Source organism: Pinus tabuliformis, chromosome 4_2 (assembly GCF_031772625.1).
Source record: "Pinus tabuliformis cultivar Carrire ecotype Pingquan chromosome 4_2, CPIR1, whole genome shotgun sequence".
NCBI classification, from domain to species: Eukaryota; Viridiplantae; Streptophyta; class Pinopsida; order Pinales; family Pinaceae; genus Pinus; species Pinus tabuliformis.
This window is the reverse complement of record NC_142304.1, coordinates 820,775,679-820,802,343: the sequence shown is the minus strand read 5'-3', so window position 1 is coordinate 820,802,343 and position 26,665 is coordinate 820,775,679. Positions and strand designations below refer to the sequence as shown.

Sequence of the window (26,665 nt, the reverse complement as noted above, 5' to 3'; positions counted from 1 at the left end):
GATCTAATCTGTGATTTTCCCAAACGACTTGGAGTCGGCAAGAAACCCTTGTACAAGGGTCCTGCATGTTGCATACATTGAGCTCTGGGAGCTCTAAGGGCTTGCGGTTCCTACTGGAGCAACATATGACCACAGGGTGACTCACCCTCCCCTGGTGGTGCACATTGGAACAAGATGATTCGCTCTCTTGTGGGACAAGATGATTCGCTCTCTTGTGGAACAGGATGATTCGCTCTCCTGTGTAGCAGGATGATTAGTTCTCCTATGAGGCCTAGATTGATGTGTTCTCCATGGCAGCCTGGATTGATGTGTTCTCCACGGCGATTGTAGCAGGATTGATGTGTTCTCCTGTGAGGCCTGGATTGATGTGTTCTCCATGGCAATTGTAGCAGGATTGATGTGTTCTCCTGTGAGGACAGGATTGATTAGTTCTCCTGTCGAGGCATCCTACCCATGCAGTCTGGGACTCATGGGAAGTACCTCTCATCTGATCAATGAGCAGGGAAATGAAGTTAAGGACCATAGTAGTACCGATGGACGCATCGTTGCAACTACCGTACTCCCTACGCTAGGATGACCTCCATTGATCTAGGATCAATGATACTGGTCTGGGACCAGTGGTAGGAATTGTACCATACTATGACGCTGACTTCGGGTCGATTGAGACTGGTCTGGGATCAGTGGTACATAGTACATACTCTGAGACTGACTTTGAGTCAGTGGAGGATGATATTGGTCTGGGACCATTGGAGTTGTACTCACTATGACGCTGACTTTGAGTTGGTTGAGACTGGTCTGGGACCAGTGGTACATACTCTGAGACTGACTTTGAGTCAGTATGATACATCCTCGATCATTTCTTCTTCTCCATAATTCGAACAAAAGCAGAGCAGAACAGAGCAAAACAGTACATATCAGTGCAGGGTAGAACAAGACAAAGTAGAACAGGCAAAATAGAGCAGAGCAGGGCAAGGGTCAGGCTGTACAGGGCAGTGCATTTGATGGATGAATAGTAACGACCGATAGACAGATTGCAGATGAAGTTCTCCATGGTTGAGAGGGAATGTTAAAATTGGCAACAGGGCAAAACTTCATGTGGGTCATCTTATTCATGGTTGATAATATTTTATTAGATTCCTCTCGTCGAGAGGTGTAGGATTGATATAAAGATCATCCAATTCCGACAAGTATTCATGGAGATATGAATTTATTTTGATTATGGAATAATTATCAAGCCGACCTACAACTCATGTAGGCTCAGAAGCCCAACAGTCGCATCTATTCACCCACCAACATTGTGTATAAATATAAGAGGACTTTTCCTCATTTGGACTCACTCATCTCATCACATCTCTCTCTCTCTACTGCGCAGATATGAGTCTCTTCTCTACTGCGCTGAAATGGGTCTCTCTCTCTCACACATGTGAAGCCGGAAGCTGTTGAATTTGAAGCTGCAACTGTAGAAGTAAAGATTGACTTGCGTGGCCTAGAAGATCTCCTCTTTGGAACTGCGTTATAGGTTCATCTGAACCTCCTCTGAAAGCCGCAACTTTTGGTGGTGGAATGAAGTCAATCCGACGAACGGTTTGCAAGATATCGACTGCCCTAGTTTGAAGCCGGAAACTGCTGAATTTGAAGCTGCAACTGCAGAAGTAAAGATTGACTTGCGTGGCCTAGAAGATCTCCTCTTTGGAACTGCGCTGTAGGTTCATCTGAACCTCCTCTGAAAGCCGCAACTTTTGGTGGTGGAATGAAGTCAATCCGACGAACGGTTTGCAAGATATTGACTGCCCTAGTTTGAAGCCGGAAACTGCTAAAACTGAAGCTGCAACTGCAGAAGTAAAGATTGACTTGCGTGGCCTAGAGGATCTCCTCATCTGAACTGCGCTGTAGGTTCATCTGAACCTCCTCTGGAAGCCGAAATTTTTGGTGGTGGAATGAAGTCAATCCGACTGTCGGTTTTTGAGATATGGTCTGCCCTAGTTTGATAATGAAGCCGCTAATGCTGATGATACTGATCTAGGGTTTGCTACTGCTGATATGAATCAGATTTATTGTACTATTTCTCTCTGCTGAATTATTGAAGATAAAAGAAGATTTGATCAAAGGGTTTCCGCACACATTGTGGGGTTTGTCCCTGGCTAGCCGCCACATCTTGTGTCTCTTGTCTTGGCTTGTTTTCTGTCGATCGTTTAATGTTCTATCTGCACTTTACTTTATGTACATGTGATTGCTAACCGGTGGGATATAATAAAAAAAATAAGTAAACTGTTATAAGCATAGAACATACCATAACTTAACACATGTGCCCCAACCTCTCCACCAAATTTCGTGGCTAGAGCACATCTGATGCTACCCCAAATCAACACTGTGGTTGTATCAGATGCAGAAAGGAGAGCAGATAGATCCATTCCTCCTCAGATTGAAGGAGATTCATGACCAACTTACCTCCATAGGGTCTACACCAGATCCGAAGTTCATGGTGAGGACCGCCCTGAATGCAATCTCCGAGGAGTGGGAGACATTTGTCCAAAGTATTTTGGGCAGGGCTACTCTTTCAGGATGGGAGGAGATGTGGGCAACTCTTCGCCAATAAGATATCAGGAGGTTGACTAAGGCGGAGAGTAGTGGCAAGGGAAGAAGAATCAAGAAGGAGGAGGATGTGTCTCTAGCATTTGCGGGACAGCAAGGGAAAAGGAAGAAGAAGGACATCTCCAAGGTGAAGAGCTTCCATTGTGGGGAGCTGGGACATTATGCATCCCAGTGTCCAAGGAAGAAAAACAAACGAGAGGCTTCTGACTCCAAGGCATCTCCAACCAAGGCGGAGAGAGGTCGATACTAATGACGACTATGGCATGAGTGCTCATGCACCTCTAGGAAAGAGGTGGGGAGACACCGAGTTGTAGTAAGGAGGACTACAAACTAGGGGCAGGATCTTTGAGGTGCCCAAACATTTGGATCATATCCGGCTACAGAAACCCTTAACGACAGTAACAGAGTGACAGATGTCGGGTGGAGAAAAGTGTAGTGGCGCAGCAAGGCAGTGCTTGGGTGCAGAAATCTGAGACAGCGCAATGGAGGTTGCAACAGTGCGAGAGGCACAAAGATGTATGCAGGAGGGCAGCAGCAACAAAGGGAGCACAGGATAGCAACAGAGGTATATTCAATCTCACGTCGCTTCCAGACTGACTGGGTGTTGAAGTTTCTAACCTTAGTTTAGAAACCCTTCATGCACTTTTTACTTGTTATTTTTCTTTAACAAGTTATTTACAAAGTAAATACTGAACATAAACACCAGTGCATGCTCAACATTTTACAGATCAGCAACTAAAAGAAACAAGAACAAACACACAACATAACACCGTTATTTTTGGACCAATGTCTCCGAAAAAACCCAATGCGGGAAAACCAGTGTAGCTATCTAAGGGTTTTCTTATTAAGCAATATTAGAGTACAACCTGGGTGCCGAAACTGGCCTACCCAATAGAGAATTTCCTTAGCAGTAATACCTCTCCGTTTCAAACAAATTTACTGGCTGAAACCCCGAATAATCCTTTCGGCGACTACTCAGCACCAATCTACCCCTGAAACACCAGCATCTGCCCAATCTGGACATTGTCAGCCTCTCCTAGCCCAGCGTTGGCCCTATGCCAGCTCTAGGAGCCTCTGCATCAGCTACGTTGGCCCCTCTGGTGCTCTTAGCAACACTTCGCTGCCTCTGCGTGACCCTACGTGAGCACTGGCTGCTCCTGCCTCTCTTTCTCTGTGTTGAAATTTGGTACCGGAGGACAGGTGGTTCCCTTAGGCTTTGATCTTCAGCCTAGGGAAAAGTGTCCAAAAGAATTTAATTTTTCTCCTAAAGTGACTTTATAATTTTATAAAGTTAAATCTAATTTAAAAGTGACTTTAAGTGATAAATTTACTAAGTCTAATTTTAAAGTGACTTTTATAAAGTCAATGAAAAATTAGAAAGGAAAAGCGACTTTGGAAATAAATGACTAAGTGGGTCTTTATTAAAGTGGGGTGAATTAAAAAATAAAAGGTGAGATTTAAATGAGCATTTAATCTCAACTTTAGATCTCAATCTATTTCAGCCATTGAATTTAGGTATCACCCAAAAGTCACTTGGATCACCCAAAAATCACTTGGGGTTAGATTAAAGGAGGAAAAAGTCATTCATTCTTTCATGAGCAGAATGAGAGAAGGAGAGCAAGAGAGCAAGGGAGATTTCTAGACAGTGAGCTGCGGAGTTTCAGCAGCGGAGTTTCAGCAGAGTGGAGTTGCAGCAGCAGAGTTTCAGCAGAGCGGAGTTTCAGCAGGGCAGAGTTTCAGCAAGTCTGTACAGCAGAGTTTCAGCAGGGCGGAGTTTCAGCAAGGCTGAGTTTCAGCAAGGATGAGATAAGTTGTAAAAGTTTGCTTGTTGATTTTTGCTGAATATTTCTCTTACTGTAAAAAGGCATTTTCCAGAAATAAAGAAGAGCTCTCAAACTGGTTTTCCCCAAGAGTTGTAGGGGGTTTTTCTAGGGTCACATTGACAAAAAATCTCAGTGTTTAAATGTGTTTTAATGGTTGTTTATTACTGCTGATTTTTATTTCTGTTTCCAGTATTCTGTAAAATTTCCAGAATTTGTGTTTTCAGCAAATTTATTTTTTCCAGCGTGTTAAATGTATGGTTATGGGAAAGGGCATTTAGCTATATGGGAGAAATAAGGAGAAACTGAAAACGGGGTGGGAAAACAAAAATTTCTACATGGTATCAGAGCTTGAGTGCTGAAGGACAGTTTGGGACAGCAAAAGGAAAAATTACAGCTATTGATTTTTCACTCAGAAAATTCCAGCAAGCTGATTTTTTTCATAAACAACAGTTTTATCTTTACTACAGCAGTGCTATTTTTCAGTTTTAGGACAGCAGTATGTCATTGGGATTGAGGGTGGAGGATAGGCTGGATGGGCATACAAATTACAGCGTTTGGAAGGAGAGAATGCAGAGTATCTTTGAGGAGGCAGAAGTATGGGATATCATGGTGCATACCACACAGAACCCTGTTGTTGTGCCTACTGATGCTACTCAGTTGACAGCTTATAATAAAAAGAACAACAAGGGTAAGAGGTTGATTCTAGACGGAATCAAAGACCATTGCATTCCTCATGTGAGAGGAAAGAGCAATGCCCATGAGATGTGGACAGCATTGTCCAATCTCTACCAGAGTACCAATGAGAACCGGAAGATGGTCCTGAAGGAGAAGCTGAAGAACATTAAGATGGGTAATGATAGTGCAGCTGGATATCTCACAAAGATTACTAATGTGAGAGATGAGTTGGCAGCGATTAGAGAGGCCATTCCACCCACTGAGTTGGTGCGGATTGCAGTGAATGGCCTCCCTTATTCATGGTTGAACTTTGCTGATGGGTTTGTGCACGTGAGACCCTTCCCACATGGAAGAGTTTTTGGGATGATTGCATTCAGACAGAGAACATGAAAGGTCAGCTTGGGGCAGCCAAGCCAGTTGAGCAGGATGAGGATGTAGCACTGGTGGCAGGAGGCAAGAAAGGCAAAGGGAAGAAGTAGGCTTCCACAAGCAGTGGTGGGGGCAAAGGCAAAGGTAAAGGTAAACATGGGAACACACAGAAGGACTATTCCAAGGTGAAGTGTTGGAATTGTCAAAAGATGGGACACTATGCAGTTGTGTGTCCGGAGAAGAAGAAGAAGAAGGGGAATAACCAGGACGTGGCAGCTTCAGCAGAGATTGAGGACTTTGCAAGTCATTTTGACCGGGAGTTTGCGTTCACTATGTGTGAGTCCTCTAGTGTAGGATCACCTGCCACACAGGTTCAAAGGGAGCTTGCTTTTCCCTCGATTAGCGGAGCATCTTCAGGTATCTGGTATGTGGACATTGGGGCTTCACGTCACATGACAGGAGTCCGTGAGTACTTCTCATAGCTTTCAGAGAGTGGCACTGATATAGAGGTAGTACTCGATGATGACAGAGTTGTTAGAGCAGTCGGGGTGGGGACACTGGCATTTCAGAGGGAGTCCAAACCTCCCTTGAAAGTGTCAGATGTTCTTTATGTGCCAGGGATGAGGAAGAACCTCATATCCGTCTCAGCTTTGGAGGACAAAGGATATGAGGTACTGTTCAGGGGAGGACAGGTGTTGATGTATCCCAGGGGCACTCCAGCTGATTCAGCTAGAGTGATAGGTGTACGACATGCAAAGTGTACAAGTTTGCATTCCAGCCCCTTTTGGCATTGAGCAGTAGTACCGACAACAGAGCTAGCAGTTCTGAGCTGTGTGGGATTTGGCACCACAGGATGGGACATATGTATCATGGAGCCTTGAGGACATTGCGGGAGATCACTACAGGTGTGCTAGATTTCAGTACTGATCACTTTGATACTTGCAGAGGTTATGAGACGGGCAAGTTTGCCAAATCCCCTTTTCCCAGCAGTGACAGCAGAGCGACTGGGATACTTGATTTGATTCATTCCGATGTGAGTGGTCGGATGTCTCATGTTCCCTTGAGTGGATATGAGTACTATGTTTTATTCATTGATGATCACTCCAGGAAGACCTGGATTTGTTTTTTGAAGACCAAGAGTGAAGTCTTCAAGCGGTTTCAGGAGTTCAGAGCTCTTGTGTAAACACAGACAGGTCGAAAGATCAAGTCCCTGAGGTCGGACAATGGAGGAGAGTACACCCTTGGAGAGTTTGTTGACTATTGTGCGGAGGCAGGCATTAGGAGGGAGTTCACTGTTCCTTACAACCCCTAGCAGAACGGGGTTGCAGAGAGGAAGAACAGATCCATCATAGGGGCTGCCAAAGCCATGTTACATGATCAAGGGTTGCCATTGTTCTTGTGGGCAGAGGCCTGCAACACAGCTGTTTACTTGCAGAACAGGAGTCTGCATCGTGCCTTGGGGCACATGACTCCGGAGGAGGCTTTCTCTGGGAAGAAGCCTGATATTGGTCATATTCATATCTTTGGATGCATTACATACTCCCATATACCCAAGGAGAAGAGAACCAAACTAGAGCCCACCGCAGAGAAGGGTATCTTTGTGGGCTACAGTGAGACCTCAAAGGCCTTTCGGATTTACATTCCTACACAGAGGAGAGTTGTTGTCAGACGGGATGTGAAGTTCGAGGAGGACAGGGCCTTTAGGAGGTCACGGGAGTTAGAGTATCTGGATCAGCCAGACCCTCAGCAGCAGTTGAGTCAGTCGCAGGGATCCAGTGGGCAGGGATCAGGAGGTACATCTATGAGGATGTCAGGTCCGTCAGTGAGCAATGGCTCACCGAGCCAGAGGGGTGGTGCTCCGGGCAGCATGCAAAGCAGTTCACTAGGGAGTCCACTGATGGACAGTTCACACGGTACCTCAGCTTCTACAGGTTCAGGTGCAGGCAGGAGGACAACAGACAGACAGTCAGGAGTTCAGGCTCCTGATGATGATGAGGAGGAAGAGTTTCATTCTCCAGTGGGAGAAGTGCGCTCAGGGAAGAGGAAGCCCAAGTGGCTTCAGGACACCTTGAGAGATGCCTCATCTGTTGCTGAGCCAAAGAGGCCGGTCAGAGAGAGTAGACCACCTGAGAGGTTTTGTAGCTATATGGCGATGGTTACCAGCATCCTTGACTCTGAGCCTTCTAGCTATGAGGAGGCAGCTAGCTAGCAGGTCTGGAGAGAGGCCATGCAGGAGGAGTATTCTTCTATCATGAAGAATGATGTTTGGGAGGTGGTGCCGAGGCCTGAGGGCAAATCCGTGGTTACTTCCAGATGGCTTTACAAGGTAAAGCATGCTGCAGATGGCAGCATTGAGAAATTCAAAGCAAGGTTTGTGGCTAGAGGCTTCTCCCAGGTAGAGGGAGTTGATTATGAGGAGACCTTCGCTCCCGTGGCTCGATATACTTCGATTCGCTCCATTATATCGATAGCAGCAGAGATGGGTTGGAAGATCCACCAAATGGATGTGAAGACTGCATTTCTCAATGGCTTCATACAGGAGGAGGTGTACATTGAGCATCCACAGGGCTTTGAGATGCATGGGAAGGAGTCCCATGTGTGCAGACTGAAGAAGGCCCTTTATGGCTTGAAGCAAGCTCCCAGAGCTTGGTACTCCAGGATAGATACATATTTGTAGGGGATGGGTTTCACAAGAGTGAGGCAGATTCGAACCTTTACTTTATTGTGATTGGTGAGGAGCCTCTCATTCTGGTGTTGTATGTGGATGACTTGGTCATTACAGGTGCAGAGAGACTCATAGAGCACTGCAAGAGAGATCTTGCGACGGAGTTTGAGATGAAGGACATCGGCTTGAGGCATTACTTTTTGGGCTTGGAGATGTGGCAGGAGGAGAGGCATTTCTTCCTGGGATACGGGAAGTATATTGTGGACATCCTTAGCAGATTCCACATGGAAGATTGTAGACCCATGTCGACACCGATGATCACCAACTGGAAGAAGCTTCATGCTTCGGATTCCGAGTTGGTGGATCCCACATTATACAGGCAGCTGATTGGTTCTTTGATGTATTTGGTCAACACTAGACCAGATATCTATTTTGCAGTCAACACGATGAGTCAATTTATGTGTGAGCCTAGGAAGGTTCACTGGGTGGCTGCAAAACACATTTTGCGGTACTTGCAGGGGACAGTGGATTATGGTCTGGACTACAGGCAGGGAGATGGAGTGAGATTGGCAGGATACATTGATTCTGATTGGGCAGGTTGTGCTTCTGATAGGAAGAGCACTTCAGGGTGTTGTTTTGGGTTGGGTTCAGCAGTAGTGTCATGGTTCAGCCGGAAGCAGCAGTCAGTAGCACTGAGTTCAGCGGAAGCAGAGTATATGGCAGCCAGTCTAGCTAGTTGTGAGGCTATCTGGCTTCGCAAGATGTTGTTTGGCTTATTTGGTCAGCCGTTGAGACCTTCAGTGATTTACTGTGATAATCAGAGTTGCATTAAACTCACGGAGAACCCAGTATTTCATGACAGGTCAAAGCATATCGAGATCAGATATCATTTCATCAGAGACTATGTTCAGAAGGGAGCTGTAAAGCTTGAGTATATTTCCACTGATGAGCAGGTTGCAGATATTCTTACCAAAGCCTTACCACGAGGCAAGCATGTCTACTTCAGAGACAAGATGGGTGTGGTGAGGAACACCTTCCTCGGTAAGAGGGAGTGTTGAAATTTGGTACCGGATGACAGGTGCTTCCCTTAGGCTTTGATCTTTGGCCTAGGGAAAAGTGTCCAAAAGAATTTAATTTTTCTCTTAAAGTGACTTTATAATTCTATAAAATTAAATCTAATTTAAAAGTGACTTTAAGTGATAAAGTTACTAAGTCTAATTTTAAAGTGACTTTTAAAAAGTCAATGAAAAATTAGAAAGGAAAAGTGACTTTGGAAATAAATGACTAAGTGGGTCTTTATTAAAGTGGAGTGAATTAAAAAATAAAAAGTGAGATTTAAATGAGCATTTAATCTCAGCCTTAGATCTCAATCTATTTCAGCCATTGGATTTAGGGATCACCCAAAAGTCACTTGGGGTTAGATTAAAGGAGGAAAAGGTCATTCATTCTTTCATGAGCAGATTGAGAGAAGGAGAGCAAGAGAGCAAGGGAGATTTCTGGACAGTGAGCTGCGGAGTTTCAGCAGAGCAGAGCGGAGTTTCAGCAGCGGAGTTTCAGCAAGTCTGTACAGCAGAGTTTCAGCAGGGCGGAGTTTCAGCAAGGCGGAGTTTCAGCAAGGCTTAGTTTCAGCAAGGCTGAGATAAGTTGTAAAAGTTTGCTTGCTGATTTTTGCTGAATATTTCTCTTACTGTAAAAAAGCATTTTCCAAAAAGAAAGAAGAGTTCTTAAACTGGTTTTCCCCAAGAGTTGTAGGGGGTTTTTCTAGGGTCACATTGACCAAAAATCTCAGTGTTTAAATGTGTTTTAATCGTTGTTTATTACTGCTGATTTTTATTTCTGCAATTTCCAGCATTCTGTAAAATTTCCAGAATTTGTGTTTTCAGCAAATTTATTTTTTTCAGCTTGTTAAATTTATGGTTATGGGAAAGGGCATTTAACTATATGGGAGAAATAAGGAGAAACTGAAAACTGGGGTGGGAAAACAAAAATTTCTACACTCTGGCTGCTTTGCTACTGTCCTGGCACTATCTCTGCCTCTCTATCTCTTTGTACTCAATTCCCCTCCGCTGCTCTCCCGATCACTGATTCTATCTCTCTTAGCAAATCCCGTTTTAGATAATAGAATGACTGATCACTCTAGTGTGTTCTCCAAGTGACCCTCAAGCCTCCTCTTATACTTTTCCTGTTGACATTTCAACGACCGAGATTAAGTCCCTAATCAACGGCTAAGATTAGATCTGTCTTGATCCATGTCTTTTGGACATTCTAACACAGATTCATATTAATACACATTAATATTTTATTTTCCCTAAGTTTAAACTTAGGGACTCCATTAAAAATATTAATTATTTTAATATCTCCTGATCTGTTTAGAATCTGCCCAAACTCTTTTTGCGTATGAGAGATCTCATGTGCCACAACCTCTCCACCAAATTTCGTGGCTAGATCACATCCGATGCTACCCCAAATCAACACTCCCTCTTAGCGAGGACTGTGCTCTAGCGATACTCCTCATTGAGTATCACTTTGATCATTTGGCATCGGTACCTGTGCTGATGCTAGGTCTTCCTACCCAACATCCTCTGCACTACTGCCTCCTGTACCGCTGCCCACGGTTCTGCCATTGCCACTGTTGCATCTGTACGACAGCTCCCTCTGCATCCGTGCTGCTACTGATCATTTCTCCCAGCACTGCATCCACACTGCACCTCCTCTCATCATGTTGCATCGTGCTGCCCACTTCTGCACTGCAACTCAGTTATTGAGAATTAAGTAGTTGATCCTCCAACTGACCTCCCTGGTTGGCCTAGAAACACCCACTGATGTTTAAGCTCCCTCTGCTGCTGACAAGTGCTCCCTCTTTGACCTCCGCGTTGCTGCAACAACTCCCTGCATCTCGCACCGTTGCACACCTCTCTGTGCCTTCTTGCACTGGTGCAACACTCTTGTGCCTCTCGCGCTGCTATAGCTGCTAGCTCTGCGCTGTCTCAGGACTCCTGCACTGTAGCTCTCTTTATTGCTCTATCTGCACCCGTCTCTACCCACTCAGCCAGACCTACTCCTCATTGAGTCTCCAGTAGCAAGGTCTAATCCAAGAGGCTGGGTACCTCAAGGATCCTGCCCCTCATCTCCTGTAGTCCACCTGACGACAGCTCGATGTCTCCCCACTTCCGTTCAAGTGGTGCGTGTGCACTCATGGCACAGTCATCGTCTGTCAAAACTTCCTTCTCTACACGTGTTGGTGCTACCTTAGTCTCAGAAGACACTCCCTTGCTCTTCTTCCTTGGGCATTGGGTCGCATAATGACCCATCTCCCCACAGTGGAGGCACTTGATCTTGGAGAGATCTTTCTTCTTCCGCCTCTCCTGCTTTCCCTCGGATGCTAGGGCCACATCCTCCTCCTCCTGCTTGACCTTGATCCCTTTTCTGCTGCTACTTGTCTTTGACTGTCGTCTGATCTCTTCCTGGTGAAGAGCTGCCCACATCTTGTCCCAAGGTAGGACAATCCCTCTACCCAGGATGCTCTGGACAAACACTTCCCACTCTTCTGAAACAGCATTCAGAGTTGTCCTCACCATAATCTCCTGATTCAGTGTCGCTCCTATAGTAGTCAACTGATCTCGGATCTCATTTAGTCCTCCAAGGAAGGAGTCAATCGTTTGACCCTTCTTTGTCTTATACGACCTCATCTGATTCTCGAGTAGCATTCTTCTCTGCACAGAAGGATGCTGGTATAGGTTCTTGAGAGCCTCCCACATCTCAATTGTCGTTTCCTTCTCGGCTATATGTGGTACCACATGATCCTTGACCCCATTAAGGATAATGCACTTAGCCCTCGCCATCGCCTCTTCGTACTTGTCATTATCATTTGGGTCAACTGAGATAGCTATTGTCTTCAAGGTGAAGTTCTTGACACGGTTCCTATTAAGCACTGATAAGATTCTGGCCTTCCAAACTGCGAAGTTCGATGCTCCGTCCAGTCTATCTTAGTCTCTTACCCCGTGTAGTGCCATGACGCACCTCTACTTCCCTCCAGGAAGTTCTCTGTTCGACTCCTTTGAGTCTCTACTTCCCATCTGGAATTTCTCTTCTGGACTCCCTCTGAGTCCTATTTCCCTTCTGGAAATCCTTCTGTCGCTTGTCGAGATGCCACCTACTCTGATCGTCTTGTGCAACTGCACTGCTGATCCAGATTCCTCGGCTAAAAACCCTCGGTAACAACTCCTATGGCCCTGCTCTGTCAAGTACTGTTCTGACTACAGTACCTCACCAGCTTCACTCTACAATATTTTTGCAGCCTTCTAGACCCAACAACTGCCTCTCTGTGAACTGTGTCAGCACCTCTTTGCCTCACGCTCGCTCTACGTCACCCCAGATGGGTCTGCATCAACCCTAGGATGCCATGTGTTAGCCCTCTGGCCTTCTGCGTCAGCAATGCTAGCCTCTTTGAGGCTCTGCACAGTTCCCAGCTTCTTCTGCGTGGTTCTGCGTCACACTTCTTGGCTTCTGCGCTGCTAGAAATAACGTTTGTCACCTCAGGACAGCTATTTTCTGCTGCTATTGTTCTCCTCGGCTAATGTCTTTTAGTCTTCTTGTGATCTGCAATCACACTTTGATACCATGTTGAAGTTTCTAACTTTACTTAGTTTAGAAACCCTTCATGCACGTTTTCTGATATATTCCTACCTACTTGTTATTTTTCTTTAAAAAGTTATTTACAAAGTAAATACTGAAAATAAACACCAGTGCATGCTCAACATATTACAGATCAACAACTAAAAGAAACAAGAACAAACACACCACATGACACTGTTATTTTTGGACCAATGTCCCCAGAAAAACCCAATGCGGGAAAACCGGTGTAGCTATCTAAGGGTTTTCTTATTAAGCAATATCAGAGTACAATCTGGGTGCCGAAACTGGCCTACCCAACAAAAAATTTCCTTAGCAGTGATACCTCTCAGTTTTAGACAAATCTACTCACTGAAACCACGGATAGTCCTTCCGTCAGCTACTCAGCACCAATCTTCCCCTAAAACCCTAGTGTTTGCCCAATCTAGACTACGTCAGCCTCTCCTAGCCCATCTCTGGCCCTACGTCAGCTCTGGGAGCCTCTGCGTCAGCTACGCTGGCCCCTCTAGTGCTCTGCGCAGCACTTGGCTTCCTCTACAGACTGGCTACTCCTACCTCTCTTCCTCTGGCTGCTCTGCTGCTGTCCCGACACTATCTTTGCCTCTCTGTCTCTCTGTACTCAATACCCCTCAGCGGCACTCTCAATCAGTCATTCTATCTCTCTTAGCAAACCCCGCTCTAGAGAATAGAATGACTGATCACTATGATGTGTTCTCCAAGTGACCCTCAAGCCTCCTCTTATACTTTTCCTGTTGACATATCAATGGCTGAGATTAAGTCCTTAATCAACGGCCAATATTAGATCTGGCTTGATCCATGTCTTTTGGACCACTTTAACACAGATTCATATTAATACACATTAATATTTTATTTTCCCTAAGTTTAGACTTAGGGACTCCATTAAAAATATTAATTATTTTAATATCTCCTGATCTGTTTAGAATCTTCCCAAACCCTTTCTGGGTATTGGAGATCTCATGTGCCCCAACCTCTCCACCAAATTTCGTGGCTAGAGCACATATAGCAAACGCTTCGCTTCCTAAATTTTTGGAAAATGATGCTTCCGCGTCTTCGCTTCCAAAAAACGTCCTCGTTTCGTCCCCGCTTCGTGCAACATTGATAAATTGTGAAACAACATCAAGATGATTGAAAAACCCTGAAGGTTTGTGTTTACTTATGTATATTTGAAAGTTTGTTATTGATTGGGGTTGTGATTGTTCAAGAAAATATTTCAAAGTTTTGGAAGCATACTCGATGTTACCAATCTGTTTCATCGAGAGATATTTGACGGTTGAGGCACTGTGCATGCCTGGGAGGACATCTAGTCAACCTATGTGTTGATGTCTAGTTCCCGAAGTAAGTAGGGTGGCATTGGTCATAGAGCTTTGACCTTGCATTACGCACCTAGTTCCCTGCGTTGATGGTTAGCAAGTAATCCTAATGGTACCTAGAGAGGCTGAAAGTTTTAGTCCATCTTAGTCCCACCACCGTCACAGCCTCCAACAAGGCATTTTGTCTCCTTTGCCTTCCAGCGTGTGGAAACCTAGCTTAGTCATTTGCCTTCTCCAAAGTTCTGAAGAGGCAGTCGTATTTTTATAATGGTTTTGAATAATGGGTTCTTTACTTTAGTTCACGAATTAATCAAAAGTTTCAACCTTTAAAAGGGCTTTAGCAAAATTTCTTTATTCTTTTAATAAGATTTTAATATAATTCTTATTTAATTTTATACTTTTTAATTTAATTCTTTATTTTTATAACTTCGATTTAATTCTATATTTTTATAAAAACTTTTATTAAGATTTTAATATAATTCTTATTTGATTATTTCAATTTTATACTTTTAATTTAATTTAGTTCACCATCTTTTATGTTTGTTTTATTATTAATTAATGTATTAATTATATATTATAATGGTGGTCTATTAAGTACCGCGCTCGACATATTCATCATACTTTGGTGAATTAGGGATTTACTTCACAAATCATTGCATTGCCCTATACTTAGACATTTTCAATATTAATTAATATGTATACTAGTGCAATACATGTGTTGCATGCATATGTAGCTCTCATATGCATGCCTCGTATGCATGCGAATATTCACATTTTGTTTGTAATTGTAGGTGGGTCATTACACCTTGGTACTATTTCCAACAACCATTTGTCTTGTATGTGCCATTTTAGCATCTTTGTGAGGACCTTAACAAGACAGCTAGTTAGGGTCGTAACATGGCACTTTAATTTAATTCATATCCTTATCCTCATTTCCATAAAAGTTCAATCAACTTAATGTAAGACAAAGTTGACTATATATTAGTGGAATTGGCCATTTTTCTAGAGATCAACATAAAATCAATACACATTATTACTCAATTTGTTATATCTTATGAAATAGAACGTTGTGCTTTCACAATGGACTAAAAAAGTATGCTATCCAAAAACGGCACTAAGTTTATTAGCGTAAAGAAACTATATCATACAACATCACTTCAACATATAAATATTCAAGTATGGGATTGACAAGGAAAACAAGATGGCAAGAGAAAATTTTCTTTGAGAGAAGAAAACTATGAATTGATCCATCTAAGAAGAGGAAATACTTACCATCACAATGGTAGATAGGAGTGGTAATAATGATGGGTTGTGTTGTTGGATTTAACTGCAACCTGATAACAAGGGGCAGGAGGTTCAACATTTCAGCAAATAATAGACCAAGGGCATTTCATATAGTTTTTGTTAAAGCACCAGCATAGCCTAAAATTATTTCACACCTATTATAAATTGCCGAGAAAAACTGTCTATGCTGTGAACACATTGGAGATTCAATGTTCCCATATTCCTGCCAACAATATCTAGGTTAGCAACACAAAATTACTAGCACTCAAATAACATCAATATGACCAAAGTGAAACCTTTAAAGCTTCCAAGAGCTAAATTATTAGACTTTGATGTTGACTAAACCCAAATAGTACTTCTATTTAAATACAAAAAGAATCTACATCAATATCTTAAGACCATTTCTATGAACAATTTTTGTAGACCAACAAAATAATAATCATAAATCAATGAGTAGTTTCGCCCTAGCAAGTAGTGTTGTCAATCTTATGAAAATCAAGTCAACTCAATTTGAACAAATTCGACTAGTTTTCTAGCAAAACCAAGGGTTGAATATAATGAGTTAGAACAAAACCAACCTCTTAACATGGGTCAATGATGACTCCAATTTTTACAAGGCTAACTGGGCTACCCACTTGTAGGCCCAAACAACCAAGAAATTAAAACAATAAAAGAAAGACTCCCCTTAAATGACACCTAACTCCCTCTAACCTAAACCTATCCTTATAAACATAGCCCTATCTTTCCTCACACACTTCTCATTTTGAGCATTTGGAGTGCTACAAGACATAGCATTTACTAGTTGTTCTAGCAAATTTGGAGTTGATTTAGAGCTAAGTTGGGGGCAATTTTAGAGAGTAATCAATCTCCATTCATTTCCTACCTAGTACCCAAAGATAGGAGAAATGTTTCTCCTAGATGGTCCTCAGATGGCAACCAGCATCCCCTTGCGACCACTAAATAGTGTTGATTTGGGGTAGCATCGGATGTGCTCTAGCCATGAAAATTGGTGGAGAGGCTAAAGCACATGAGATCTCCAAGATCGGGAGAAGGTTTGGGCAGATTCTACCTAGTTAAGGAGATATTAAAATAATTAGTATTTTTAATGCAGTTCCTAAGTCTTAACTTAGGAAAAATAAAATATTAATGGTTATTAATATAAAACTGGGTTAGAAAGTTCCAAATGACATGGATCAAGCCAAATTTAATCTTAGTCGTTGATTATAGATGTAATCTCGACCGTTGAAGGACCAATAGGAAAAGTATAAGAGGAGGCTTGAGGGTCAGTTGGAGAACACACCGTATGATCCGAGTTGACTCAACTCTCAGATTTAACCAAGATCTTTTGCTTTCCTGATGTGATTAGAATTGAATTTAAAAGAGCATAATGGAACAAAGATGCATGTTGTAAAAAAGAAGGAACATGACAAGAATCAGCAGCATAAAACAAAAGACGTTGATAACGGAGTTCGTCCAGGAGGGACTATGTCTCTGGGCCTCGATATCAAGATGGTGTAGGCCACTGCATTAAGTGCTGGAAAGAGTGATGATGTACATGCATGTGTTTTCTCTATCTTACAAGGAATATGCCCTCACGCAGGAGTGGCTCCAAGAGATGTTCCACTGCAGGAACTCTCATTCACAAAAGGACTCCTATCAGTGTGACATAATTACACGTATGTTCATAATGAGCATCCCGACAACATGGCATCAACGGATCTCAATCCATACATACATGGTGACACATGAGTATCTCGTCAACATGACGACAAAGGGATCTCAATCAAAACATGACAATAAGTACATCTCACATCAAGAACAAAACAAGATCCCACATCAAACATGAAACAGAGATCTATACAACATAATGCATCTCAAGCAAAGAGACAAAGAAGTACATGATCGCATTGCATATACCTCACATCAAGGAGTTATCTGAAGAAGACGATGACAAACTGCTGGATCTGGCTGCACCATCAACCTCGCCGCATCAAATCTCATGGAAATCACTGCTCGCACATTGAATGCTGACACCTGCATTCCTCTTTGAAAAGTGGCCGAAGAATGAAATGATCAAATGGAAAATCTGATTGCACCATCAAATTCGTGGCGTCAAATAGTTTAAAATCGACTGTCAAATTCTGAATTCTGAGAAAGTGAAAATCTGGGGCTATAGGGATATTTTAGATTCCCCCTAGATTTTTCAAAGATTCCCTCCTCCTGGACATCTGAAAATTTGCTGCTCAGATCAAAATTTTGTCTGCGCCATCAAGTTCGTGTTGCTGAGTGGTGTAGGATCGACATAAATTTTGTCCAATTTGGACACTGGAAAAATTTCACCCTCCTGAAAATTTGGCTCAATCAGGGTTCCCCCTGCTCTTTTCCAAGCTCATGGTTCCACCTGCGAAAATTAATTAAAAAAAGGTTGTCTTGATTTCCGTGTCGCGTTCTACCTCCATCTCTGCGCACTGAGCAAATGAGGGTTTATATAAACTTCGTGGGCGGATATATCAATGAAGTCGGTGTGCCCTGTTGGTTCAGGCGGGAGGTTGGGGGATCGAATCCCAACACCTCTAAAAATACACAAAAGTTATATTTTTTTTTATTAAAAATGGCGCGGTTTGTTTTAATATTGCCATTGGCTTGGAGACATTACACATTAATTAAATATGGTCGGTGTGATTCATTGAATGGGTTGGTTGTTGCAATTAAATATGGCATGTTGTATTAATGTTTGGTTGGTGTAATGCCATATGGGTTGGAACCATTGATATGTGGTTGCAGTTTTGGTTGGGTTGGGCCGCCCGTGGTGCAGGCCGGCCACGTGGCAGGGCAGGTTCGATTCCCGCCGGCCCATTTATATATGGTACATGTTGTTGGGGTGTGGGTCGAGTCCTCCGGAGGTGGCTCGCCCACCCCATGTAATATATAGTTACAACGTAATATGTGTAGCGAAGGTTGGTTGGAGGTCCGGTGGGGTCATGGCTGCCGGACTATTTTTAAATAATACTTGTTTTTTTTGTTTTGGGATCCAACGAAGGTGGTAGGGGTCATGGCCTGCCACCTAATCATATATATATTTTTATTTCTTTTTACAACAATATATTTTTTCGATTTTGTCTAATATAGAGGATATTAGACAAATTAACGACCCAACAAATTCGCCCGCTTTCAAGAGCTAGGTTTCATGCCCTGGGGTTGGTCAAATTGTAGGATACTTAAACTTGGCCCACAACCCAACTTTGACCAAAACTTTGACTGGATATTTCTCCCTCATACGAGTTCAGATTTGAGTGTCGTTCACACCTTTGGAATCAAGGCGACAATCACTTCGATCTGGCGCTGGTTTGGGAGCGTTCTGACCATTTTGAATTTTGACCCTTTCTAAGTCCTCTGGGGCTTCTCCCTATGTCTGGAGCCACCTGGATCAATCCTCCCCACTGAGGAGATTTTGGTCCTCCAAAAACATGAAAAATAATCTGCAACTTCTTTGTACCTTGTCTGCACTTACAAATGTCTGATAAGTCACCCTTCCTTCTCCTTCACCTTTGTTCTTCGGAGCCATAAGCGATGAGCCGACACCTGCAACCTCTGCAAACCTGTAGTACAATTCTACAAATTACATGCTTGACTTACATGACCAACTAATGACCCAAGTATCCCATACTTGCCACGAGTTTATAACACATACTCGGTGGTCATGGTTACAACAAAATGGAAACAATACCCCAGCTATGAAAACAAGGCCAAAATATCATTGTTGCTTCAACAAGTGATGGAGAACTCATCATCATTGCAACACATGATTTACAAAAATTAGGCCAAACACTATTGTTGCTCTAACAAGTGATGGAAACACATCACTTTCACAGTTTAAAATGCAACACAAAATAAGACCAGACATCATTGTTGCTTAACAAGTGATGGAGAACACATCATCACTTTTACATTTTAAAATGAAACACATGATTGGAAAAATATAAGACCATGACATTCTATCACGCCTAGAAGAACCATTTCTCACTTATCAATGTGAATGGTTCATTTCCCTGTGGCGCATTCGCTGGTCAAACAACCGTTTCGTGTGGTTCATGCACCGACACTTTGTCTTTAAGGCACTGCTCTAGATGGAGCCCCCAACAAGTGGCTCTTTGATGGCCACCTCTATTGCAATGACTGCAATACATCTTCTTCCTCCATATTTGCTTAACATGTTTCTTTACCTACTGTTGAGACCGTCTTTCATGCCTCCTTTTGTGTGTTGTTATTCTTTTCCAGCACTCAACAAATGTATGGTTATGTAATCCACAAAAGGTACATGTTTTTCGATGCCTTGATTTATGTCCATCATTAGCAACATGATTATAATTGAAATGAACATTCAAATATCAAGGCTGGTTATACCTTTCCCTGCCGTCTCTAGTGTCATTATGGCGATGAGAGCTTGCCTCAGCTCTTTCCCTGCAATGGGCACTGCCATGAGATGATGGTGACATGTTCCCATCATTCTCTTTGCTCGACGATTTCGACAATGTCTCAAAAGAATCTGACACCTTTGAGCATTCTCCTTCGGTGTATCCCAAGCCTGCAAATCAAGGTTTATGTACGACCTCCAATGCCTGAGTTATGCCTTGGTTATTAACACCAAGTTCTTTTTCCTCCTTGTACCTCATCCTGGTAAGGAGCCTCATGTTTGTCCCAACAGTTGGTATCTCCACATTTCCAATAGAAATCATACTATGTGAAAATGAAACTGAAGGGAATTCAACATCTTTTACCTCCACTATCGATTTGGCAAGAACTAATGAGGGTTGCTCATCATCTATTGTTGGTGGTTCGCTGTCTGTCTTAGTGGATTCCCCAACTTCTTTCCTGACATACCCAAGTCCTGCCTGACGGGGTGATTCTTCTACTTTGATGGGGTTGACAATGACTTGGCCATTAATGCCCAAGCCTTTCCCTTCATACCCCATTTTCTTCAACAGTTTGGAGCCAATTCCTGTGGTATGATTTTCAAAAATAGCAAAATCATCATCAGGAAACATACATGAACTTGGAGAATTACTTTTTACCTCACATGGTTCACGCTGCAGCTTTTCCAAGGCCCCGCCCTTTGCTTGCAGCTGTCGTAGCAAACTATGTTTCTCCTCTTTCTCTTCTTGTAGACACATCTTCAATTCAACATTCTTTGTTTGAAGATTCTGGTTGTTGTGTTTCAGTTCTTCTAGGGACTCTTCCGTGGCTCGCAACTGAAGCTGCACTCGCTCCTTTTCCTCCGTCTCTTTTTGTAAAGCTTCATACATTATTTCCACCTTTTGGGAAATTCTGAGCATGGTCTCATACATCACTTTGTCATCCTCCATCATTGCATGTTCCATTGTTCACACTTGCAATTCACATCCACACAAAGATCGCTCTAATACCAAACTTGATCCGCGTTGACTCAACTCCCAGATTTAACCAAGATCTTTTGCTTTCCTGATGTGATTAGAATTGCATTTAAAAGAGCATAAAGGAACAAAGATGCATGTTGTAAAGAAGAAGGAACATGACAAGAATCAGCAACATAAAACACAAGACGTTGATAACGGAGTTCGTCCAGGAGGGACTACGTCTCCGGGCCTCGGTGTCAAGATGGTGTAGGCCGTTGCATTAAGTGCTAGAAAGAGTGATGATGTACCTGCATGTGTTTTCTCTATCTTAAAAGGAATATGCCCTCACGTAGGAGTGGCTCCAAGAGATGTTCCGCTGCAAGAACTCTCATTCACAAAAGGACTCCTATCAGCATGACATAATTACACGTATGTTCATAATGAGCATCCCTCCAACATGGCATCAAAGGGATCTCAATCCATACATACATGACGACACATGAATATCCGTCAACATGATGACAAAGGGATCTCAATCAAAACATGACAATAAGTACATCTCACATCAAGAACAAAACAAGATCCCACATCAAACATCAAACAAGGATCTATACAACACAATGCATCTCAAGCAAAGAGACAAAGAAGTACATGATCACACTGCATATACATCACATCAAGGAGTTATCTGAAGAAGATGATGACAAACTGCTGGATCTGGATGCACCATCAATCTCGCGGCATCGAAACTCATGGAAATCACTGCTTGCACATTGAGAGATGACACCTGCACTCCTCTTTGAAAAGTGGCCAAAGAATAAAATGATCAAAAGAAAATCTGATTGCACCATCAGAATCGTGGCGTCGAATAGTGTAAAATCGACTATCGAATTTCTAGATTCTGAGAAGGTGAAAATCTGGGGCTACAGGAATCTTTTAGATTCCCCCTTAGATTCCTCAAAGATTCCCTCCTCAGGGTCATCTGAAGATCTACTGCTCAGATCAAAATTTTGTCTGTTCCATCAGGTTCATGTCGCTGGGTGGTGTAGGATCGACATAAATTTTGTCCAATTTGGCTACTGGAAAAATTTCACCCTCCTAAAAATTTGGCTCAATCAAGGTTCCCCCTGCTCTTTTCCAAGCTCATGGTTCCACCTGCAAAAATTAATTAAAAAAAGGTTGTCTCGATTTCCGTGTCACCTTCAGCCTCCATCTCCGCACACTGAGAAAATGAGGGTTTATATAAACTTCGTAGGCGGATATATCAATGAAGTCGTTGTGCCCTGTTGGTTAAGGCAAAGAACCAAAGGCGGGAGGTCGAGGGATCAAATCCTGACCCCTCCAAAAATACACAACAGATATATATTTTTTTATTAAAAATGGCGCGGTTTGTTTTAATATTGTCGTTGGTTTGGAGCTGTTACACATTAATTGAATATGGTTGGTGTGATTCATTGAATGGGTTGGTTGTTGTAATTAAATATGGCGTGTTGTATTAATGTTTGGTTGGCATAATGCCATAGGGGTTGGAACCATTGATATGTGGTTGCAGTTTTGGTTGGGTTGGGCCGCCCGTGGTGCAGGCCAGCCAAGTGGCCGGGCAGGTTCAATTCTCGCCGGACTAGTTTTAAATAATATTTGTTTTTTTTGTTTTGGGATCCGACGAAGGTGGTGGGGGTCATGGCCCGCCACCTAATCATATATATATTTTTTATTTCTTTTTACCACAATAGATTTTTTCGATTTTGTATAATATAGGGGATATTGGACAAATTAACAACCCAAAAAATTTGCCCGCTTTCAGGAGCTAGGTTTCATGCCCCGGGGTCAGTGAAATAGTAGGATACTTAAACCTAGCCCACAGCCCAACTTTGACCAAAACTTTGACTGGATCTTTCTCCCTCATATGAGGTCAAATTTGAGTGTCGTTCGCACCGTTGGAATCAGCGCGACGAGCACTTCGATCTGGTGTTGGTTTGGGAGCGTTCTAACCACTTTGAATTTTGACCCTTTCTGAGTCCTCTAAGACTTTTGCCTATGTCTAGAGCCACCTGGATCACCAGAGTGATCAGTCGGTCCGATTTTCTAGAGCAGGGTTTGCTAAGAGAAATCGAACCAGTGATCAGAGTTGCAACGAGGGGCAGTGAGTGCATAGTAGAGAGGCATAGATAGTGTCGGAAGACCAGCGCAGAGGGAAAGAGGCAGATTCAGAGCCAAAAGGAGCCACGCAGAGGCCAGCAATGACTGTGCAAGGGGCCAGAGGGCCTACGTGAGTGACACAGAGGCTGCAGAAGTGATGCAGAGGGCCAGAGAAGCTGCACAGAGCCTTAGAAGGTTGACACATAGGGTTTCAGGTTGACGCAGAGGCCAGGAGGGCTGACGCAGTACCTCAAAGAGGAGTTGGAGAGAGTTTTGTGGAGAAGACTTTCAGAATATCTGCTTCCAAAGAGAGGTAGTATTGCCAGATAGATTTCTCTGTCGGGTGAGCCAATTTGGCACCCAGTTGTACTCAACAAAATCTGCTTAATAATAAAACCCTCAGAATTATTGCACTAGTTTCTCCAAGTTGTGTTTTTCCAAGGACGATTGTCCAAAAATAACGGTGTCCCTTGTGTGTTTGTCTATTTCTTTCAGTTGATGATCTGTAGATGGTTGAGACTGCATTGTGTTTATTTCAGTATTTATATGGTTAAATAGCTTGTTCAATAATTAAACAAGTAGGAGAAATGAACCAGATAGTGCAAGAAAATTTCTAACGGGTTAGACTTTGAAATTTCAACATGGTATCAGAGCGTTGTAGATCACATGAGCGCTGAAGGCACCAGCTGAATCAGAGAATTTGCAACAGAAACACTTGTCCCGAGTGACAGAAGTTGTTCCTAAGCAGGAAGTGTTGTCGCGCGGATTGACACAACAACCCTCAACCGGGGGCTGTCACTCTAATCCCCGATCCCTCCGATTAAGCCTGTCTCCCGCGGCTAAGGGGGGTAGTCCCTGTGAGATGATGAGACCAACTGTCGACCAGTTGGTTGGGAGACACGAGATACGATATAAAAAAAAAGCACTCGATCGATTTGATTAATTGAGTAGACCAGTGCCTTAAGAGATTGATGTAGAAATGATTACTTGTTAAATGATATAGTAACATGGACCATGGACAGCAACCATCTATCATCAGCTAAATCACATGACCAAAACGATATCCAGCGATTAAAAAAAAAACTTCGAAAAGATGAATGTGCTAAAATGAAACCAAAAAAAAAAAAATCCTAAACCCTAATAAAAAATTGCATAAAGCAAAAATTAAAACCCTAGATCAGCTAATTAATTTACAGATTTGGCCCCTTAACAGCCAGATTCAGCAATAAGCACGGAAAACATTTTAAAGAATAGAAATTTCAGATCGTCACTGTGAAGAACTTCAGAAAATCTCTCATGCAAACTTAGAAAAATAAACCGAATGATAGACCCAGGATCAAGTCCAACAGGGCTCAGCAAAAAAAAATGCTTGCGGGAGTTGGCTGGTTCAGCCGAGAACTTCCCCGAACGCCCACAAATTTCCTTCAGAAAATGTTTTCTGCACAGTTCAAAACAACCGTCAACAAAGAGGGCAAAAAATGCTGCTAGATCTCAAACAGTAATGGAGATACCTGCCATTACTTCAGAAACCCTAACAGCACCCAAACCCCAGCAAGTGAACAAGATACCTGTGCTCACAATACTCTACGAAAAGCTATTATTAATGGCTGAAAATAACATATGCAGAAAATGAAATGATCTCACAGCATTCCAAGAGAGTAACACCAGCAAGATATGGACCCCAAAGTCTTCCTTTATTAACCAGAAACAGATTTACAAGAGAGCTTCTTCAGTATCTGACTCACAGATCGAATGAATCTGAAATGACCACCTAAGACCCTATATAAAGGAAATGATCCCAACGGCTAGTTCGAATGATCCATGTAGAAATGATCTCGACCGTTGATGAAGATCAAGACATCTCTTGATCTCATCCGTCGATTTATTCAATTAATTTTTTATTATTATTTTTTAAAATTTTAAAATTTCTTATTATTTATTATTTTATTATTATTTTTTAAATTTTTAAATTTTTAAATTTTTTTTATTATTTTTTATTTATTTCATTTTTTTTAATTTTTAAATTTTTTATTATTTTTTATTTTTTAAATTTTTTAAATTTTAAATTTTTTTTTATTATTTTTTATTTATTTCATTTTTTTTAATTTTTAAATTTTTTTATTATTTATTATTTTTTAAATTTTTTAAATTTAAATTTTTTTTTTTTATTATTTTTTATTTATTTCATTTTTTTTTTTAATTTTTTAATTTTTTATTATTTTATTTCATTTTTTAAATGGATCATCGAACTAAACCTTTGGAAACATCACCCAGGACCTAGGACTTAGGACTCACGAGGGGACTTAAAACATTTTTCGACCCTCAAGACACATTACATCATGACTTTTACAACTTACATCTCAAGGGGACAAGCCCACTTAACACAGACCCTCATAAATCACCCAATTCTGCGACACAACTATAATCTAGCATATTAACACACTAGGATTCTCCTAAAGTTCTAATGACAAAATCCATCCCGGCTTTGGGGTCAGGTTTGAAGGAAAACTCTGCCGATCCATGGATCGGTGAGACGAAAAACCTTCCGGGACATAGATTATCATAGAAAGTTAGGTCCACCTAGGCAATTTTACATACATGACTCTGATCTGCTTATATTATTTACAATTCATACATGTAGACTGGGTTTACAATTGAAATGATCAAGCTGATGATGACTGTAGGCTGGCACGGACACGTCGTTCAGGTGCTACCCCTTTCTGCCAAGAAAAGAGGGTGTACTGCATGGGAAGTTGACCAGTAGAGGTCAACATCTGGCTCTACTTGGGGACACGTTGCTGCTTGCAGGAATGTGAGAATCTAGAATCTGCATCCATACAACACAAAAATAAGTAGCGTCCATCCAAAATCATCATATACATTAAGCACAATAAAGATACAAGCTCTTCATTTATTAACTATCTAAAGCAGAAACGAAAATGCGGAAAAAACAAGGAGTAGGGTTAGAAATACGATACAAAGGATGCCCTACGGCATCAGATGTGTTCAATATAGTGCATACTGAGCATTTACCTGCTTTCAGGCAAATCTGTCGGCTGCTTGTCGAATGTGCCATGTCCAATTTTGCATATGGTAGGACTCTTTCCTATCCGAAAATCAAGCTGCACGCGGCCGTCTGATGAGTCAAATCTTCTTCTTATTTTCTTTCTCTTGCGCTTTTTCTTTCTGGCTGGTTGAATTACTGATGACCTGGTACTTTCTCTTTCAAAGCTATCAGATAAAGTATGTGAGATATGTGTGCTATGTCTTTCTTCATCTTGCATCTGATCTTTATCATTCTTAAATCTATCTGGATCACCTTCAATTAACCATCTTTCAATTGAACTAATCACCTCCTCATAATAAGATGAAGCTTGTTGCGGCAAATGAGAAGGCTCCTGATCTGTTGATGTTACCTAGTTTCTTTCATCTTCCAATTGCTGAAACCTTTGAACCTGTATTCTAATGGCATCCATCTGTCTAGAGTGTTCAACCTTTATATCACCGATTTGTCTGGCATGATGTTCTTCCATGTCTTTTATCATTTTATTGTTCTTTTCCTTTATGTCCATCAAGTAATGCTGCATGAAATTTATTTCTTCTTTATGATTTGCTTGCATGTCAGCCAACTGATTATTATGATTGAACGTCATGATAGTCATTTCCTCTTCCATAGTTAGTAACTTGTTTTGCATAGAGTCAATTTCCCTATCATGATCAGCTTTCATGGTCACCATATTTTCCTCTAAGACTGACATCTTGCTATGCATGTTTCCAATTTCT

The 26,665-nt window shown here is 42.1% G+C and overlaps 1 protein-coding gene across 4 annotated transcripts in view; it reads right to left on the bottom strand.

Moving 5' to 3' along the window:
• The window catches only part of LOC149172188 (actin-related protein 8-like), a 593,626-nt gene that overhangs the window by 472,717 nt on the left and 94,244 nt on the right, over positions 1–26,665 (bottom strand). For 3 of the 4 annotated variants that reach the window (XM_089424239.1, XM_089424240.1, XM_089424241.1), the window contains exons 4-5: positions 15,527–15,594; positions 15,360–15,421 (exon numbers count right to left, since the gene is read on the bottom strand). The exons of the other annotated variant lie outside the window; for it this stretch is intronic. In XM_089424239.1, coding sequence (XP_089280365.1) covers positions 15,360–15,421; positions 15,527–15,594 — 130 coding nt within the window. The remainder of the gene's footprint in view (positions 1–15,359; positions 15,422–15,526; positions 15,595–26,665) is intronic. 4 annotated transcript variants of the gene reach the window in all.